This window comes from Primulina huaijiensis, chromosome 13, assembly GCF_012295235.1.
Source record: "Primulina huaijiensis isolate GDHJ02 chromosome 13, ASM1229523v2, whole genome shotgun sequence".
Lineage (NCBI taxonomy): Eukaryota > Viridiplantae > Streptophyta > Magnoliopsida > Lamiales > Gesneriaceae > Primulina > Primulina huaijiensis.
In genome coordinates, this window is record NC_133318.1 from 16,822,352 (window position 1) to 16,842,968 (window position 20,617).

Here is a 20,617-nt window from a genome sequence, read left to right on the forward strand (position 1 = left end):
ATCTTTAATTTTTAGTATTTTTTTTTCTGATATGGCTTTGACTTACACCATTAATATTTAAAATGATAGAATGAAATTTAACAATACAAATGATCAAAATCACAAAAATACAAATATAAAAGACCAAAATTATTATCTTCTATATTTTTTTATGACCGACATAGATACCATATTTGCGGATTCCAAGTATATGGTGTTTATGTGCAAATAATGATGAAAGCACGTCAAACTACTCATTAGTATCTCATGACCGAATCGGTTAAAACTCGACTCGAGTTTGTCATTTGTCCGAGCTTGTTTTAATAGTTTTTACTCGAGTAACAATTATATAATATTTATTTAATAGAAGATATATAAAATAATGAGTTTTTGTTAATATAAATACAAAATTTTAACTTTAAAATTATGCTGTAAATATTTTCGAGTTTTTTAATCACAAACTCGAGGAACTCGAAATTTTCACGAATTGAACTCGAACTTGAAATTGAATATTTAATCAATTTGTAGCATATAAAATTTAAATCGAGTCGAGTTCGAACAAACTTTCGTAAAAGTTATTTAATATTAAAGATTTTAAAAATATAGATACAGATTAAAATACAAAAGAAATCTATTTCCTTGACGAGCCTTCCTCAACAAATTGAAAATGCTCAAAAACCCCAACTCCTCCCATGGCGATCCAAAAAACCCATCAGAAAGCAAAATCAACAAAGCCCAGATCTCCAATCCTCATATTCACAGCTTCAATCGCATGCATTGCGTTGTTGTACCTTGCTTCTTCTCTAGTCTCCACTAATGGGTTCTCCTTTTCCTCTTCTAGAAGCTCGCAGAACATTGTAAATAACCCCAATGATCGTCACAATATGCACGATAAATATTTGTACTGGGGAAGCAGAATCGATTGCCCTGGAAAACACTGCGACACTTGTGCGGGTTTGGGTCATCAGGAATCCAGTCTGAGGTGTGCAATTGAAGAAGCATTGTTTCTGAAAAGGTATGTAATATAATATCCATCCCTTCATTAATCTTCTATGGATATGTGGCGTCAAGATTGAACCTTTTTTTTATTTGGAATGGTGGGTATTGTAGCAGATTGTAAATTTTCTGATTGTTTTGTGGAAGTGACTGGTAATAGCGCTTGAAACTCTATCGTAGGTATGCTGTGAAACTTGGGAGATTTGCTAATTCTTGGAAGTTCTATTTGTTAGTGCATTTAAACATGATTTTTTTTCCTGCAAATCTGGCAATATGAAGATCTGAATTTTGATCTGGGATTGACTTGGAGGAGGCTGTGAACGGTAATTAAATTATAGTTATTTAGGTGGATGTTAGAAATCCATGTGATAACTCTAATGTCGTGGTTTTTGTGATTTTTGAGTTTAATCCATTGTCCACAATTGGCCGTGACTTTGTGCTCCGATAACCAGAAAAAATAGGTTTGGCTCATCTCGCCCATTTCTTTTTTAGACAAAATGAAATGTCTTGGGCTAAGGTCATGGTTTTCTAAGATTCATATCTCAGACATTCGGCTATTACGTGTGTGAGAGTTAGATTTTATACAACTTATTGCAAACTGATATTCCTATTTCAATATTAATTTCTGTACTTGCTTTAAGTTTTATCAGCTGCTCCTGGTTGCAGGACGTTTGTATTGCCTTCTAGGATTTGTATAAATCCAATACACAACAAGAAAGGGATTCTTCACCAGTCTGGAGATATGATTGCAGAGGACAAGTTAGTTTTTTTCCTATTCTGCTACAGATACTATATTGTATATACCACAGTTCCGATGTGTAGATTGTGTGTTGAAATCGTTCTCAAGTATTTTGATCATATTTTGTTTGAGTATTGTTGCTTCAAATATCATTGGGACTGATAAGTTCTTAATTGGATGCATTTTTATATTTTCCACTCTCTGAATCGAACACATGCAAAATTCTTGTTATTTGATTTGAAAGTCGATGATTTTTGTTTGGGCTTTTAAATAATACGGGAAAAGAAATCGACTAAATTTTTTAGCCGAGATAGCAAGAATACAAGGACTTGGCATTGGTTTGTAGCTGCCACCGGTTGTTTTAAATGATTTGTTTTTGTTTGCTAGGTGGGATGCTAACACATCTGCTATGGACTCTTTGTATGATTTGGATCTCATATCCGTTACAGTACCTGTGATTTTGGATAATTCAAAAACTTGGCATCATGTCCTTACAACAAGCATGAAATTGGGTTCTAGAGGGATATCACATGTACAAGGAGTCAGTCGGACTGATCTCAGAGACAAAAGTTTGTATTCAAATCTTTTGCTTGTAAATCGGTCTGCAAATCCTCTATCATGGCAAGTATGCTATTTATAGTTTCATCTATCTGCGTTCTTCTTTTCCTGTTATTCGGCTCTACGAGTATTCATAATCATTTTCCCTTGGCTAATTAAATTGGCAAAAACTTAAATCAGCTATAAAAACTCAAATTTTCAACCCATAACGGAAAAATTTTGTTTGGCATCAACCCGTGTTCCCTTCAACTTGATAAGTTCTTGAATCTTGATAGCTTTCGTGTAGGTATTAATCATGATACTCATTCAGGTTCATGGAGTGCAAGGATCGGAATAATCGCAGCTCTGTTTTACTGCCATATTCATTTCTTCCTTCAATGGCAGCAAAAAAGTTACGAGATGCAGCAGAAAAGGTAATGAAAAGTTAAAATGCCTTAGTGCTTTTGCTGTCTATCAACTTTCATGGACGCCAATTTCTTTCATTATCTATGGAAGCTGAAAAATGTTGAAGAAATATAATAAAATGTGCCAGATATTGCGAGGAAAATTGCTTATCCCAGAGAAGAAAATAAATCAAGATCTACGTAAGTAATATTGGTAGCTAGGTACTGAAAAACCATTTCCATGACTGAGATTATGTTGTGCTGTCAATAAAGCCATTTGTCAGTCACTAATCAGGATGTTACAACTCTGCTCGTTATGTTACATTTATTTACATTTTTGTCAGGCGATTTTACTATTAGGATGTTTTATACTTCATGCTATCGACTTCGGATGCATGTTCATGCAGATCAAGTCCCTTCTCGGAGACTACGATGCTATCCATGTTCGCCGAGGTGATATATTGAAAACTAGAAAGGACAGATTTGGGATTGAGAGGACCTTACATCCTCATATCGACAGAGATACACGTCCCGAGTTTATCCTTTGTCGAATTGCGAAATGGGTTCCTGTTGGACGAACCATTTTCATCGCCTCCAATGAAAGGACTCCGGGCTTCTTTTCACCTTTGGCTTTGAGGTTTGTGACTTAGACGCCTTTAGAATATGATGTTTGTTGGACTTTAATTTTTAATAAAGTCTTTAAAATGTGAAATTTAGAATTCAAAAAATATGGTTCTAAAGCTTTTTCTTCAACATACAAAAATAGATTACTATTACATGCTCAGGCAAAATTACTCCTTACTTTTTTAAAGAAAAACACTTAAAAAGGTCGTAATTAATTTAACTGTTTTTTAAAGGTAACCTCTATACACAGACTAGCACTTATATGCATGTAAACTATTTTGTTTTACTATCTTGATTCTTATATCATCTATCGGCAGGTACAAATTAGCCTATTCATCAAACTATAGCAGCCTGTTAGATCCATTGATTGAGAACAATTACCAATTGTTCATGGTTGAAAGGCTTGTCATAATGGGAGCTAAAACGAACATTAAAACATATAAAGAAGAAGATTCAGATCTCAGCCTTACAGATGATCCGAAAAAGAATATGAAGACGTGGCAAATTCCTGTTTACACCAAGGATGTAGAGGAATGCTGATTCTTTGAGTTTAGCAGATTGTGGATTTTATCTGATTTGTTTACTCTTGCTGCTCTCAATGTCTCACCGTGCAGTGTAAGGAGGTTTCTACTGCTATGAATGATCACAAAATCAAAACGATACAGCGATTCTGAGTGAGTAAATCATGACTTAGAAGGCAAAGATGTTCTTGGAATTGCTGCGGCGGCGGCCGCCTTCAAGGGACTTGAATGGAATTGTATCAGCATAGAATGTGCTTGTTTCATTTTTTTCCCTTCCAATTCGGTGCTTCTGATGGCATCAACCAATGAATTTTCGATTAATATAACCAATATTTTGCTACTGATCGAGCAGACAATTAGCATACTTGCACCGAACTGACATTGATGTTAACTTCAGCCAAAAAGAAAATGAAATTTAATATTAATTAAATTTCTTAAAAACGCTTATCAATTTATTGTCCAACCATTGGCTAAGCAAAGTCATTGAAGTAGGATAATGGCTGGGAGGATTTGAACAGAATTATGCCATCAAGATTTCCAAAGTGGACCAATGGACCATCTGGTTTATGTTCATCTAAACATGTAGAGACATTCGAAGAATTACCATTCTTCCCTTGTGATGGATACCTACAATATCAATTTATTGCAACTTCAAATCGAAAAATACTTCTCAAAGTGCTCTGGAATTCCATTGTAGTTCGAAACTGTGAGGAGTTGGCAAAAGAGCAAATCGTTTGAAGGAAAATAATGATATTCATGCACTTAACAATAATAATTTAATTCAATGAATATTAATACATTCAATAATAAACATGAAATCCCACACTCATAAATATCATTTATGATATGAACAAACAAGTAGAAAAATACAACAATAACCTTGAACCAAACAACACAAACAAGGAAAACTGTCGTAGGAGGGGCAAAGTAGTAATGAAACAATGCAAAACTCATATTTTATAACAACAACAATAATAGTAATAGATAAACGAAACCATAGTATCAAAGATCAAAATATAAAATTGGATTAATGGGTTCTCTCCATTTCATTATAATTATATTTACAATCATCCTCATTTATTATATTTATTCTCACTCTCATCTATATATCCATCAGCTGGACATTCGAATTTCATCCCAAATATCATATTATCACATACAAACAATTTTCAAATTCAAAATCTTTCTATGAATCTATATATATTTACCAAATTCTTAAGAAAACAATAAGAAAAAAATATTAAAGATAAAAATTAGCAAACTAACATAATAAAAAAATAACAAAATATTAAAAATAGTTTTTCCCAAAACATTATCCTACAAAATAACATCAACTATACGTTAATAATTTTTGTATTCTATCCAAATATCATCATTCGGGTATTCGGGTTGGATATGAGTGTGAAGCTGTGATGCTACTAGATCTGTCTCCATTCTCAAACCCAATAATCGTCATACCTGATTATCTAATTAATTAATCGGGTCCATAAAATTTCTCCATGCTTTCATTCATTCGAGTCGGGTATTAGATTCTCCATTTGTTCGGAGGAAATTATCATCCCTATTCTCGGACGAGTCTGTCACACATGATTTACCTTATACAATTTAAGTGATTAACGTGGTTTGCAGACTAATGCGTTTTCCAGAAGATTTACGCAACACACACTGAATGATTGCGGCTACGAGTTCGAGTGCCGTAAAAATATGCAAGCGTGCCAATTCTTGCAATGTATAATTATTATTTAGTAATATAACATGATTATTTAAATCAACTATCATTAATTAACATTGTAATTGTTCAAATTAACCTAATCACCAACAAGTAAACTACCCATCTCCTTTCCTGACCAGAACCAATATTCATCATCGACATTTCGTGAATAAAGGCAAACCTTCTCAATGAAATAACCAAAAAAAAGCATAAAAATTAATTGTTATTTTTGAAAATATAAGTTTATTTTATACTTTGTGTTCGATCCTTTAAATTGTGATAATGCTGACTATGATGCTTTTATCTTACTTTAAATTTTGTTACAATATTCAAACGAGATTTATTGCTTCCAAACAATTGCTAAAATTATAAGTAAAAATAATTTTTTTAGTGTGTTACATCGATCAGGGTCAACTGAGACCCTAAGATAAATTTTGAGTCATCGCGTGTGTTGTAATAAAAAAAATAAAAATAAATTGTGAGTCCTTTTATATATCCAAAAGCGGTGAAATGTCAGTTGTTTTGAAACCTCAGATATGTGTAGGGCCGATCCGGCAAGCAAGGATCTTCAACTCCCAATGGACTTGATTTAGATGTGGTCGGGTAGGGTCAAATTGCTTCGGGTGAAAAGGGTATATACAAATGAAAAAGTGGTTACAAGAGTGTCATGCTTGTTTTTCGACGTAATCCTTCTGATACTTCAGTCAGAAATTGTCAGAAAGTGAAAAAACAAGCCATAACTGGAAAAAATTGTATCTAAATGAAAACTAGAGACGATACCTAGACATTTATAGGTGCAGATGAGACAAATTACCTTGTGTAGCCTGAACTTTGTTAATATAACTTTCCCGACGATCGGAATTTGTTTCCATATTTGTGATGTTCTGATATTCAATATAGAAATTCGTGTGTGTGTGTACATATATAATTAGGATTTTTGTGGAATATTTTTCTAATTAAATTGGATTTGATGCGTGAACATATGAACCTGTAGATATGATCCCGATTTTATGTAGGTGAGACAGGCACAATCATTGTCTTGCTCCGGCGGGTGGCCACCACTATTCGGGGGTGGTCAATAAGCTCTGTTCAGAGGCAGAGCCAATGAGTCAACTGGCTAGGGCCAAATGAGAGGTTCTTGGTGCAGGGTTCATGCTATCTGAGATTCCAGAGATTCCAAATCAAATCTAAGGGGATTTAAGAGCTGGCAACAGTCAAAATAAATTCCCCCCAAAGCCTAAAATAATGACCAAAACATATAAAGAAATTATTCTTTCTAACAACAATTTCTTGGATGAATATGTCTTACAAAGCTTTTGTCCAATGCTATTTATCTGACTACTGACAGTTACATGCTATCGCGTAATCCCAGCACGTAATCCCAGAAGTTTAACCAACGTGTATCGAAAGATAGCGGCCGCATATTAAATTTTTTAAAAAAGAAGGTGCATTAACCACAAGAAGTACAGCTGACCTCCAACAAATCACATATCTAGCAATCTCGATACTCGTGATCAAAACAAATTTCCGTACGATAGAAGTTAGTCTCACAAAAGAACACATATCTAACAATCTCAATAGTCGTCATCACAGGCCAACAAATTGCCATACAACAGAACTTTGCCTTAGAAAAAAACACATCGGCAGAATACAGGACAACATGAAAAATTACTTTAATATCAGTACTTAAGTAGATAAAGAAAGCTTTCAAAGACCAAGTCCAACAGTCCGGCCATCCCTCCGACGCAGCCCTGCAGTGTATTGCCTCTCCAATTCCAGCTGAAGTTGTTCCTGCTGCTTCTCTACATCGGGGTTGTCTGCCTGGTTTACCACTATTGCTTCGCCTTTCACGCCCTACAATTGGCCATAGGCACCAATGCAACCTCAGACTCTAAAAATGTGTTAGTAAGTGAATAAAATTCTAATGACTAGAAATAATTAAACAAGAGTAGCACATAGTTCAGTGGTGCTGTAATATTGAAAGCGATAAGAAGTAGGAAATTACCATGAGTTTGTTGAATTTTTCCTGGCGTTCCCGGTCACCAAAATTTGCGGTATCCCAACGATGAGAAGACTATGTGGAGCATTATATTGAACATACAGAAATAAGACATCATGATGAATAAAACAAAAACATCTGAACTAAAATTAATCCAAAAAGTAAAGGATCTGGATACTTTTAAATATGATGTTGGTTCAGCTTATGAACAGAGAATGTAATGTACAACATCAGTAAATATCTTGCTGATCAGCGATCACTATATTTTAAATAATTTGGATTTGGATATTCTGTTAAAGCCAAATTGAACAGCCCAATGCTCCAACAAGTCAATTGGTGACTGCGTATTCAAAATTTGTGATAATGGAAAGAGTCATTAAAGAAAAAGTGCACCCTTTATCTCATATTTCTTATCAAAATGAGCACCTAGCACGGATACTCCTAAAAAAAAAATTTCTGAAGTATCGGACTTGGATACAGATACGATACGCCGATACGCATGTCGAATACAGCAAAATCTGTGTCGTTGACTTTTCGAATGTTTGACCATTCGAATACGTCTTGGACACGGCTAGGATAAGCCATGGAAACAGCGGGGAAACGTTTTGGCAAAAAAAAATTCTTTTGCTTTTTCTTATTAAATCACTCATCCGAAGTTGTACATTGTACGTATTTACATATATATAATATTTATATATATTTTAATAATTATCGTATCATATCTTAAAGTGTCTTATATTTTTTCAAAATTTGTTGTATCGTTGAATCTGTATCATATCCGATATGATATCCGTATCCGTATCAATGCAACCTAGATGAGCACAAATAATGCTCCATTTTTCTACGATGGAAATTCAGTTTTCAAAAGACCCATAAGAGCACAAATAATGCTCCATTTTTCTACAATGGAAATTCACGTTTCAAATGACCCTATGTACCTTGGAAATTTTCACCTTTTATTATCTCTATTGAATGGAGCGAGGTTAAAACTAAAAAGCGATGATCATACCTCCTCAACCGTGGTGCTCTTCTTATTTCCCCACAAAAGCTTCTTCTTTTGGTCGGCTGACATGTATCCGGTACCAACTAAATTCTTATTAACTACAGGTCCATGAAAAAACAACCAAAAAATTCAATGAGCTACATCGGTTATAAAGAGTCAAAAGATAGTGAGTGAATAAGTCCGTGAAAACATAATGGTAATAATGACAGCTACTACAGAAAATTTAGGTCCTGGCAGACATCTTACAATATGTTTGCTTCTGCTAACAAATCAGGTAAGTATTGACTTTATATGTTTGTGTACTTGGGAGACAAATACAACCAAAAACTGCACAGATAAAGCGAGGACAAAGGTTTTACCAGCCATCATATCACTTTGCTTAGTAGCAGAGAAATGAGTGCTTGCGGAAATGGGAACACGCTAGATTAAGAGTTCAGACAAATAGCATTCAATATAGAAAGTAGCTCGGAAGAAGTAATTGACCTACCCAATTCAGCTGCCCTCATAGCAGCGATTTTCGCAGCATCAATATCAGAATCTGCCACATACGACTGCTCCGAAGTACCTATTTCAGTAGTCCAGTGAGTGATAAGAATAAATAACAGAGATAAGAATAAATAACAAACAAAAAGGAGATACACTCGCCCAAAGTAAAATGATTGCAACTACCAATGGTCAGTTGACAGAGGTTTTATCATTTTGGAGAGGTGTCATTACTTACAACATATCAAAATTTGACAAATAGGATATAAGGTTGCTATGGAAGTTGACAAAAGCATACCATCTGCTCCAGAAACTGAGACATCGTGGCCAAATAACTTTGGTTTCTTCGCAAGGGAATCTTGATCATTACTGGAAACTGCCTTTGTACCATCATAAATAGTGTGTTGCACTGGTTTTCCATGGCTTTGCTCCTTAAAGTTATCCCGATAATCATGTCCCATCTTTTCCTCACCGGTAGTCTCGCTATACAGCCCCTTGACATCTCTTTGAGGCACTTCTTTCCAATGATGTACGGAATTGTCTCTTCGGGAGGATGAATCATTTCGCTGGCCCTTTGGCTCATCATAAATGGACGAGTGATTACTTTTGTGATCACCAGAACTCCTTCGACGCTCTGTTTTCCCAACTTCATAATCTCTACCATCTCCCTGCCTATCTTTGTCTTTAAACCTGTTCCGGTCTTCACTATTAGGATGTCTCCTTCCAGATCCAGCTCTCTCAGACGAGTCTTTATCCCTGCTTCGGTCCCGTGAACCATCAGATTTTTTCCAAGAGTATATGTTCACGTCATTTGGATAATCTTTAGATCCATGGTGATCTCTCTCCCTCCTAGAGGAATGCAAACCGTGGTACTCCTGCGAGTCCCGCACAGAACGATAAGATGACTTAGAATGACCTCGGTCAGAGTCATCCACATGCTTATCCCATCTGCGGTGGTCATCATGCCTGTTATAGCTCCGAGATGACTGTTGATCGGAATGTTTATACAATTCACTACTTCGGTAGGACTGACTCCTACCGTAATCCCTTTCTAAACCCCTACCATCATCCCTTTTTCGTTTATCTTCAGCAACTTTTGCAGTATCTTTCTTTGACAGGACTGGACTGGAGCTGCGGTCATGCTGGCTCCCTGAACACGTTAAACGAGGCTATGAGAGAAAAAGAATGGTCAAGTGTGAACAACGAATAAAAATAATTATAACAGCTGCAAGAGCGCTCTAAAGAGCACCCGACACAATCAGATAATTGAAGAAGCATTAATTTCTCGGTTGCTTTCAAAAAAAAAAATTAAGAATAACAATTCCCCAATGCTCAGGTAATGAAAAAGTTAATCACGGATAATGCAGCAAAATCAAATATTTAAGTAGACGCCATCCATTAATACATTAAGAATCCAATACCCACAGCTAATAAGCCAATTCGTTACCCCAAAGAAAAATCACCATTTTTCAGCTATCAATGATCATCATGTAGAACACCACGTGAAGTTGAAAACAATTAAGAATCCAAACGAAAAATTCCCATGCTTTTGCTAGATTATTTCCACTTCGAAACTCATATAACAACTATACTAAAATCAAAGAAAATAAATATAATAAATACCTTGATGTAAGCCCAACGAATTAGAGTAGAAGCAAAACAAATAATAGACGTCACTAGAGACCTAATAAGAAGCTGAAATTCAATTAGAAGACATTTCTACATGTTAACTTCGTTCTTTTCCTGCAGGAACATTGAATTTCAAAAACCTTTCTAACTTTCTACGAAGAACAGGTGATAGGACTTCAGAATCGCCATGCCACTTGCATGATAGATACTGTTAGAGAACACTTATTCCATGCATCTTCTGAAAATAAAACAAAGCTCTTTAATAACTCTTAAAAATCAATCCCAAATACAAAAATATATTGCCCTCGTTTCATGGTTCAAAATTTCAATATTGTGCTATTAGTGAATATATCAATATTCAAACTATCGCACCCTCTTTTTATTTTTAGTAACAAATTAATCAAAATCTGGAGTCACAGAAAACCCCAGGTTTATAAACCTTTATGTCTAGAGCTTGCAGTTGAACAAGTAAATCTGAAATCAATATGTGGTTTTAGAGTTTTCACTCCCATACGCAACAATATCATAAATTTCCTTTCTCCCAAATATATTTCAGAAAAAAAATGAAACAATTTCCAACGACTAACCATCAGACGAAGAGGATGATCCGCTGAGAGAAGATCGGCGCCGATACTTCCTGTTACACGACTCATTTAAAGGCTTCCGAAATTCCGCCTTCGAGTCCACATTTTCTATGGCCTTCGAATCCATTCCACCGAATCTAACACCTGAAGGGCAAAAAGCAATAATTCCACCGCAAACTAGAAATAAAAATAAATAAATATGCTCAACTAAACAAACACTCGAACAATTCGCATACGAACACAACGCACATGCACAACTGTGAGTATGTCGAACCAAATAAGCATGTGGATGAGAAAATATAAAGATCCACCGAGACGCACGCAAAAAATCGATGGAGGAATCAGAGGAAGAACCACCAGATTCAAAGCCTTTTCGCTATCTTTCCGGTTCCAATTCGAAGGGACGATTCTGCAGCGTTGGTGCTCCGATATTAGGGTTCGCTTTTACTCCATGCGTGTTGATTCTCCGCTTTGAAAAGAAGCTAGAGCTGAAAGATCACTCGGAAGTAAAATAAAAAAGATAAAATAAATGAAAACAGATTTTTTTTTTTGGGTTTTGGGTTCCAATTTGTGGGCCTCGTATCTTGGGCCCACACTGGGTTTTGATAACGATAAGCCAGTGGTTTAGGATCGGTTCGTAGTTAATGTAATTTATATTTTATTACTATTATTATTTATATAAGCAAATAATTCCTTTTTTTTTTAAATATTTTTATATTTAATTTGAAGGTGTAAATTAATTATAAAACAAAATAATATTTAAAGCAAAAGGACATTTAATTTAGATCATTGTACTAATCATCATTAAATTTGAAACTTGTCACATGGAAATTATCGCGCAGTAAGAAATATTTTATTGACTTCATTGTTAAGTTTCAATATTCAATAATAGTATGTTGAGAGGGTCTTATTAGATAAATCGATTTAATCTATATATGCAACAAAAAATTGCTCATGTTCTGCTCTTAACGTCTTCATCCGAACTATTATTAAACAGACTAATAAACATGTAAAATTTAAACTTGATAACAACAATTAAAGAGCAGAAACTAAATAACTTAATTAACAAATTTTTAATCATATCTTAATTAGTACTTCGTTCAAAACAAAGATTCGGGTCACTACACTGTTGGGTTCGGCTTCCAATTTATGCTTCACTTGGTAGGGAAGATTCTGTTGGGAGAATCTGGAAAGCTTGTGAATCTCTTCCAAGTTGGGCAGACTGTATGGCTGCTATTGAAGCTTGGGGACAGCTCAGAAAAATTGAAAATGCTGAGGCAGCTTTTGACATAATGGTGAAAAAACTTATGACAAAATCTGCAAAGCATTTTACTGCTCTTCTAAAGGTTTACGCAAATAACAAGATGTCCGCAGAAGCGAAGAATCTTGTGAAACAAATGGAGGCAAGCGGTTGTTATCCACTGACTTGGGATGCACTTGTTGCGCTTTATGTCGGAACTGGAGAAGTCGAAAAAGCTGACAATATTCTTGAGAAAGCTGCTCAACAAAGAAGGGGAAGGCCACTGTTTAATTATTGCAAAGCGATCATGGATCAGTATGCAAAAAGTGGGGACATACACAATGCTGAGAGGTTATTCCTCAGGATGAGAAAGGCTGGATACTCTGCACGCCTTCGGCAATATAACACACGTCTTCGGCAATATAAACATGCCAAGGCTCCGGCTTATGGGTTCATCGAGAGGTTGAAGGGCGATAGTATTTCACCGAGTAAATCATTTACCATGCAGGTGGCTAAGGTCGAAGCATTTAGAAAGGAAAATGAGCTTATTTGCTGGAATGAGTAAAATGAATACTCTCATTTAGATTATAAAGTGTCAGATTATGCGTGATATTTTGTTTCATATATTATGGGATTATTACATAAAAGACAATTTTGAATTGAGCAGTACACAGAAGTATAAAATGTTATGAGTCAGAAGATCTAAAATTTTATATAAATCATGAAATGAGCCAATACAAATCCAGTATGTGGTACACATTCAAGAGGGAAGTAACATTGGTCACTGCTAACAAACTTGCTATAGTTTAGATTAACAAGATCTCCTTATCGTGAATTAACAATAGCACCACGTAACCGGAGGGGAGGGGGGTGCTAAGGTCACCGTCCAGTCCTGCAAAATTTAGCAAAAATCTCAGCAGCATCCAATGACGACAAATGAACCTAATGAATTTGAGTCGTTTAATGTGAATTTGGGGAAACAGAACAAAGAATGGACTTGACAAATGTACCTCAAATGCCGGTTCCTTGGATCATGTTCTTTACCGCTACGTATAGTTGCAACTTCCTTTTCCATGGCAGCAACTTCTCTACGCATTTTCTTGGCCTCAACTTCCATTGCTTTGTTTAATGTTTCAACTTTCTTAGCCAGCATCTGAGCAATTCCAATGACAGAAAGTTCAATCATCAGAGGTACAGAAAGACGTGGGAGTTGGGGGTACGGATATGGCAATTGGCCCTTATGTTACTCAAATTTTTCTATAGTCAAGTATCTGTTTTTAAATAGTTGTCAGGGAACAAACCTCAATAGCATCATCTTTGTCCTTCAGGCTTTGGTCTTTTTCACAGCAAGATTTTCGCAGCACCGTGACCTCTTTTTGCAGCATATCATATAGCATTCCAGAGACATGGTCATGGTTTTCCCTTTCCAATTTCTCAGTCAATGTACACCCATCCCCATTCTCGCATGGAGTAATTATTATATGTTTTTGGCCATCTTTGCCAGGGTTGAGTCGATTATCTTTCTCGCTCATATTTGCAACAAACTTGTCACCTCGTGTTAACTTGCTATCACCTTCAAATGTATTTGGCATATTGTTTACCTGCCTCAACAGTGAATTTGAACTAATTGTCCGGGATGACTTCAATAAATTTAGTTTTTTAGGTTGAAACACATTTGAGGATGGTACAGCGAAGTTTTCTGCTCCTCCAAATGACATCCTTCGCGAAGTCCCATCACTTAAACTTTTTCCTTGTGAAGAAGCACGAGCTGTACTGTTGGAACGTGGTTTAAGTCTCTCCTCCAAAAACTTAAAGCGCGAGTAATATTTTTCCTAATTAATCAAGTGTTAACAATGAGGATTAAGTGATTCACGTCACCTCGACGAAGTAAATAATGAGGGATGTACAAAAACTATCTATTTTCTTACCTTCAACAGAGCTTCTGCCTTGGCAGCACGGTCCGCGATTGCAAGTTTATCTTTCAGCTGTTGCATTTCTCCCTGAAAAAGTATAAATCATCAGATTGCATCTGAGTAACTCTACATACAATGGTTAAGATATTCGCTCCATGAACAAATACCGAGGTCCATGGTTTAAGTCACATTAGTGGTAAACATTTAAAAGAATTGTTCCATCCAAGAATCATTTACCAAAACAGTTTCTTTAATCATAACCCACACTTCAAATGCTTGAGTTATGTTCATTTGAGTCTCATTCACTTGCTTCACCAATTTCTACTGAATCAGGTTGCCAATAACAGGAAATTGGTACATCATTATTAGAGTTCCTCAACTTAGATTTGGTTTGTTCTGCTTTGCAATCACTCTACTGTACCACTACAACTTATATGATATCAATTTCTAGCACACATTTTCACTCAAAGTTACATTACGCACCTGATAGAATTTCCTTTCTTCCAGCCATTGTTTTACTGGCATTACTTTGTCTGTTGCATCTTTCCAATCATTTGCAACAACAACAGCAACACGATTTGCTGAAACCTTAGCACGAGCCAGTTCACGATCCAGGATTCTTTTTTCATCCTGCGCAAGCTTTGCAATTAGCAACAACAAAAAGATGCACACGATGGCCAATTCTTGAAGGATTTAACACAAACTATTCACAAAAAAATGAAAATTATAGAGCAGTTATACTTTACATTTATTTCTTGCACTTTTCGCTGGTAATCCCGTACAGCATTGGCTGCAGCACCCCCAGCCAAAACAGCCTCCTCAAGTTGATGAACCGTCTCTGTTAGCTTTTCAACCTCAGCAACCTTTTGCCTATGCATTTTATCCAATATTTTATTCTCCTCCTGATACAAAGTTAAGAAGTGCTTTATCAGAAATCTACGGTAACACCTGAAATCAATGGGTTTTCTATACATCAGCTGCTCTAAAATAGTCACACCAGGCATATCTCTATCTGTTTCGCCAGCTCTTGATTTTTGTTCTCCAGATCATCAACCAATGATGCTTTTGCTAGAGCAATCTGAACTGTGTGTTCTGCTTCCAAGAGAGCAGCCTCTTTAGTTTTAGTGAGTCGATCAAGAGACTTGTTGTCTTCTTGTAACTTTGCCACCTAAAGAACGAAACTCCACACATTTCCAATCACAAATTTATCACTCCACAAAGAGTGACAAAATTATTCATGTTTAGGAAATTTACTAGTAGAAAATAGCAGTAGTAATTGATAAGTACCTCCAATCTTATAAGCTTTAACTCGGCCTCCAGAGGAGCAATTATTGCCTCTATGGGAGGCATCTCATGATCTCTCTGCTCAGCATGTACTCTTCGAAGAGTGGCTTCCGCAGCAAATTGTGCAGCCAGAGCTGCTTTTTTCTCTTCATTTATTTTCTTAAGTTCTAGATTCTGAATGAGAAAGTGAATGCAGAATTATTTTTTTCAGTCTTCTTTAAGCTTAAAAGTTCTGATGTTACTTATTTCCTTCAAATATATCGGCAAATCTAGGAGACAGAGACAAGTTAAACAACAGCCAATACTAGAACTCAAGTAATCGTATGTGTACCTTGCTTTCAAGTTGAGCTTCCATTGTTTTTAACTTATCATCTACTTTCTTGAGCTCCTCAGTAAGCTGAAAAAGACAACATATCAACGAGCAACCTTTAGCAAGCAACCTATTTCCCCGTGCTTAAAAAAAAAACCAGTTCTCCAAAATCCAAATACCCAAACCATAAAAAATAGACAGAAACAAGAAATTCATTTTGTCTGCATTAACTAAATAAGCCAAATTGTTCAGAATATAACTTACAGTTGTTCAGATTAACTTCTAACTAAGTGACCATTCGAGCATAGTCTAATGAGGTGACCAACAAGTGGTGGTTTCTGTTTATCACTTACAGAACTACCCACAGACTTTTACTGCATATTCATAGACATCAAAATATATATAACTTATGGATAAGCGTACCTCTTCAACAGCCTTCTCTTTAAGGCGTTCAGAACTCTTCAATGCTTTGATTTCTGCTTGCCTTTCTCCCAGTTCTCTATCTTTCTCTGCACATTTGCTACATTCTTTAATATGAATTCTAAAAGACTTTATTCTATTCTTGATTGTTCTCTGATGATTAAGGGAATGGTGAAATTATAAGTTATTGTTCTAAATTTTAATATGTATCATGCCTTATCATAAAGTGCCCGTGAGAGTCTGATTGATTTAATAGAGCTAGAAAAAATGTATATAATATGAAGTAACTGGCCAAGCCCTAAGATTAGCAGTCGATTCCATAATAAGAGCCGATTTGACCACCTTCCAATAGATATCTTGAGCTTCTTGCATTACACCCCAAGGATAAGAATGTCCTGCTTTATATAGTCTAACAAGCTTTTTTTATTCATTTTCAGAGTTGACTGTGTAATCCATCATATGGGATAGTGCCCTTTTGGCCAAGACCTGGGCGTAGATTCTTAGCAAGGATCCTCCAGTGGAGCGCAGAACAAAGAAAGAAGGATCCACTTCGAACTCCAAGTGTGTTGAAGCATAAGTGAAATTGATCCAACTCATTGTGAAATAACTGAAAAAACATGTTTATTTATGCGTTGCCATATTAATGTCTAGGATAATGCCTCCATAAAATTAGAAGATGTGCAGGAGTTACTTATATATCATTACGATAAACATTAATTAGCATTTGCTAGAGTCTTAAGTACACACAAACGATTATTTTTATGCTATTTGTTCTCATATTATTCAATCTTTCCTTTTAAAAAAATAGATGAAAATTCTAATTTTTTTGGGAGAAATTGTAAATTATGTATAAAGGAAGCTACAACGGCAAAATTACGTGGGGCCTTCAATATTTACTTTATTTTTTTTAAAGATAAAATTAGCTTTACTTTCACTCATGAACGAAACCACACACTATCCAGAATATGTAACATTATTCGTTTGCTGGCTGTAACCTTGAGCATATTCCATCTTCTTTTTTCTACAGTTCCAATTGAAAAATTATTCCCAAATCCCCACTTGATTATTCCACCATTCACAAAATTCTGTGTGATAATTGAGGCTACCATGGACCACATGCATTTTTAGCTTTTGAATTTCAAAACAGCATGATTTATTTTATATATATCTATCCATAAACGACAAGAATACGAAACGAAGAAGACCTCCATCCGTAAAAAAAAAAGTCCATATATTAGAGACAGACTCCTTCAAGTTTGAATTTCAAAAACGACAAATCATCAAACACACAGTATAGAATTATTAAAAAATAATAATAACGAGTTACGTTTCCCCACTACGCACGCGCTATCCGGAAAAAGGGAACCCATTTGGGATAGATACCATTGATCGAGAAACTTATAATTTGTGATTTGGCCGGAGGCCAAAAATATTTGCTGTGAAGGTGAAGCAAACTATACCAAATTTCTGGGCCAAATTTTTTTTTTTAATTTTCCAATTTTTTCAGCAAACAAATCATAATTCTTCCAATTAAATAAAAACCACGACAAGTTCCCAGGACTGAGTAAGCACAATCTGAGACTAATCCACAGACATACCTCGGCATTCGTTCTCAAGGCGAGTAAGCTCGACACGCACTGGATCAGAGCCATGCAGCATCGTAACAATGTCATCCACCTCGGGGCCCGCTCGGCAGTAAGCCATGGCCGGCTTCTTCTTAGCCTTGAAAGAAACCGGTGACGTCAGCATCTGTATCTCCGGTTCTCCATTAACGCGATTCTGATAATAACTCCCCATTAAAGCCACCAATCCCCTTTCTTCTGATCAGTACGAAAGCAGAAAAAATGCTTATATATATGTATAATATATGTACACGCTAGTAAAGTGTGTATGTATGTATGTATGTATAGATAGAGAATTGGAAGGTCAGTGGGATTGGCTTCGCACTCGCAGTAGGGAGAAACTGATGGGATTTATATAGGAACGGGAAATATAGATGGTTTAAAAAAGTATGCAAAAATATGTTTAATTTAGTATAATTTTTATATTATTTATAAAAGATGAAACTTTAGGATATCATACTAACTAATTTTAATATATAATGTGATCATAATTTTTTTTTTAGGCAAAAACTTGTGTGAGACGGTCTCACGGGTCGTATTTGTGAGACGGATATCTTATTTGGATTATCCATTAAAAAGTATTATTTTTTATGCTAAGAGTATTACTTTATATTGTGAATATGGGTAGGGTTGACCCGTCTCACATGAGACCCACTCTTTTTTTTTTTTTTTACANAAAGATAATATACAATTGAAAACGGTTTTATTATGCATTTTCCGACATATATGTATTTGAACACGCATACATTCGAATTCATACATGGACATAAACAATATCTTATTTTCTTGCAAAAAAATCAAATATTTTATTCGCTCTATATCACCAGTTACATTAATCATGAGCTAAAATAGTCAAACTATCCGGGTGAATTTTTCATGCAAATAAAAAAAAAAAAAAATACATTTTAAAATGTTTTCTATCTTTTTACTGAATTATTTTAAATTATTTGGTAGCATGAAATCCAAAGACAACATTGGATTTGGTCACAAATTACAACGGTCACAACGCAAAACCAAATACTAATTTAGTGGTACACTTACTAAAGTAATTTAGTCCAATTTTGCCGTTGGCAGTGCAAAATAACCACTCTTCTTGCTTTTCTAAGGTCATCTCCAACCTGCGCTATCACACTATGATAGCGCAGGGTTTTGCCTCCAACGGAGGCTGCGCCATTTCTCAAAAATGGCGCAGAGGAGAATAATACATAATTGGAATACAAATTCGAAGATAATCCATAATTGAAAAAATGTCAAAAATAAAATAAAATTATCTGTATTAAAATTATGTCAATTTTAATAATGAAACATTTGTATTAATTCCTATTATAAATATTAGAGTTAATATATATAAGAATCAAATAAATAAAATTAACTTTTAATAAAAATAAAATTATAATTATAATACTAATATTAACATTAATTATAATTATATTGTTAAATTTTTAAATAAATAGTAAACAAAAAAAATATTCTAGGAATATACTTTTTAGCGTAAGATTTGAAGTAAATGAGTTGGAGATGAATGTTATATTTGGTGCAGAAACTGCACTATTTTGGTGCAGAAACTGCACCAAAATAAATTTATGAGTTGGAGATAGCCTAATACAAAAATAATAGTTGTCGAAAAGGGACTTTAGACAATAGGGGGAAACGGTCTCCCCACTAATAAGTATCTCATGAATTATTTATTACATGCCAACATCCTCAATATGACTCAGTACATGCAATATCGGGAGTGTTATTCTCAGTCTGCTTTCATACAAGATGTTCATATAATCATCTGGTCCGAGATATACACATATATTTTTATTTTGAATTCAGATGATCATATAAACATCTTGTTTAAAAGTATCTAAATCTTTCGATGCAATACAGAAATCTCTCCGAATAAAAAAGAGATGTAGATTCTAAACATTGGGAAAAACAGATAGAGTTCTTGGTTGACGATGAATACGCGAAAAGATTTTGATTCAGAGGACAATTTTTGCATAAGGTTATGATTATTTTTTATGTTGTTGTTATTATTATTATTATTATTATTATTATTATTATTGTATAATGACCTCTCATTTGCATATAATCATTTCACTTTAGTTAAAGTTAGGGAAGCATAGGAGAACACAGAGGAGATGCGCCTAAAAAAAAGTTAGAAATGGGAGAAAGCGCATGTGAGGTGGGGATATGAGATAACGCATACTGCACATGCGACGCCTTTAAAGCGTGAGTCCCTATATACTCATCCACTTTGTCCTCCCCCACAAGCAATAGCACTTGAACTTGGTTTTTCTAATACATGGTTTTTATATGTGTATACATACATATCTGATTAAGAGTATAAGTAGAGTATTTCTCAAAGTAATTTGTTTTCTTCGGTGTTGTCCAATAAAAAGTACTCAAGTATTGCTTGTCTAAAATAAAACATTTGGATGAAAATAATGTAATAAACAAAAGAAGCCAAATAAGATTCAATAAGGTCTTGATTTCTTGAACAATTGCTACTCACCAGAAAGCATGAATGATACTTCTATATTGTTGATCCCAAAGAAAAAAAGACCTACAACAATCTATGATCTTCGATAAATGAATGTCACCTCAACAGTAAAAAAATAAAACATATAT

The 20,617-nt window shown here is 35.0% G+C and overlaps 4 protein-coding genes across 9 annotated transcripts; 2 read left to right on the top strand and 2 right to left on the bottom strand.

Moving 5' to 3' along the window:
• The first annotated feature begins 611 nt into the window (after positions 1–611).
• LOC140990898 (uncharacterized) lies at positions 612–4,140 on the top strand. The gene is made up of 6 exons (XM_073460743.1): positions 612–994; positions 1,642–1,734; positions 2,102–2,335; positions 2,583–2,685; positions 3,063–3,292; positions 3,597–4,140. Exons 1-6 carry the CDS (start codon positions 672–674, stop codon positions 3,817–3,819), a joined length of 1,206 nt encoding a protein of 401 aa, XP_073316844.1. The 5' UTR covers positions 612–671; the 3' UTR covers positions 3,820–4,140.
• Positions 4,141–6,981: 2,841 nt separating this feature from the next.
• On the bottom strand, positions 6,982–11,726 carry LOC140991404 (uncharacterized). Of its 6 annotated transcripts, none has more exons than XM_073461343.1 (7): positions 11,567–11,726; positions 11,213–11,353; positions 9,295–10,146; positions 9,001–9,078; positions 8,520–8,611; positions 7,517–7,585; positions 6,982–7,402 (listed from the first exon to the last, which is right to left on the bottom strand). In XM_073461343.1, the coding sequence occupies exons 2-7, from the start codon at positions 11,334–11,336 to the stop codon at positions 7,004–7,006; spliced, it is 1,614 nt and encodes a 537-aa protein (XP_073317444.1). In that variant the 5' UTR covers positions 11,337–11,353; positions 11,567–11,726; the 3' UTR covers positions 6,982–7,003. The 6 variants fall into 6 exon arrangements, with proteins under 6 accessions (XP_073317444.1, XP_073317442.1, XP_073317443.1 ...); XM_073461341.1 differs by having other exon boundaries at positions 11,531–11,726; XM_073461342.1 differs by having other exon boundaries at positions 11,459–11,726.
• Positions 11,542–13,014, top strand: LOC140991279 (pentatricopeptide repeat-containing protein At1g80270, mitochondrial-like). Its single transcript, XM_073461205.1, has 2 exons — positions 11,542–11,645; positions 12,375–13,014. The coding sequence occupies exons 1-2, from the start codon at positions 11,542–11,544 to the stop codon at positions 13,012–13,014; spliced, it is 744 nt and encodes a 247-aa protein (XP_073317306.1).
• A 119-nt stretch (positions 13,015–13,133) lies between these two features.
• Positions 13,134–18,318, bottom strand: LOC140956240 (microtubule-associated protein 70-1-like). Its single transcript, XM_073412941.1, has 11 exons — positions 17,975–18,318; positions 16,380–16,465; positions 15,978–16,043; positions 15,650–15,820; positions 15,360–15,530; positions 15,109–15,264; positions 14,846–14,992; positions 14,378–14,449; positions 13,751–14,281; positions 13,460–13,602; positions 13,134–13,341 (listed from the first exon to the last, which is right to left on the bottom strand). Exons 1-11 carry the CDS (start codon positions 18,171–18,173, stop codon positions 13,329–13,331), a joined length of 1,755 nt encoding a protein of 584 aa, XP_073269042.1. The 5' UTR covers positions 18,174–18,318; the 3' UTR covers positions 13,134–13,328.
• Positions 18,319–20,617: the final 2,299 nt, after the last annotated feature.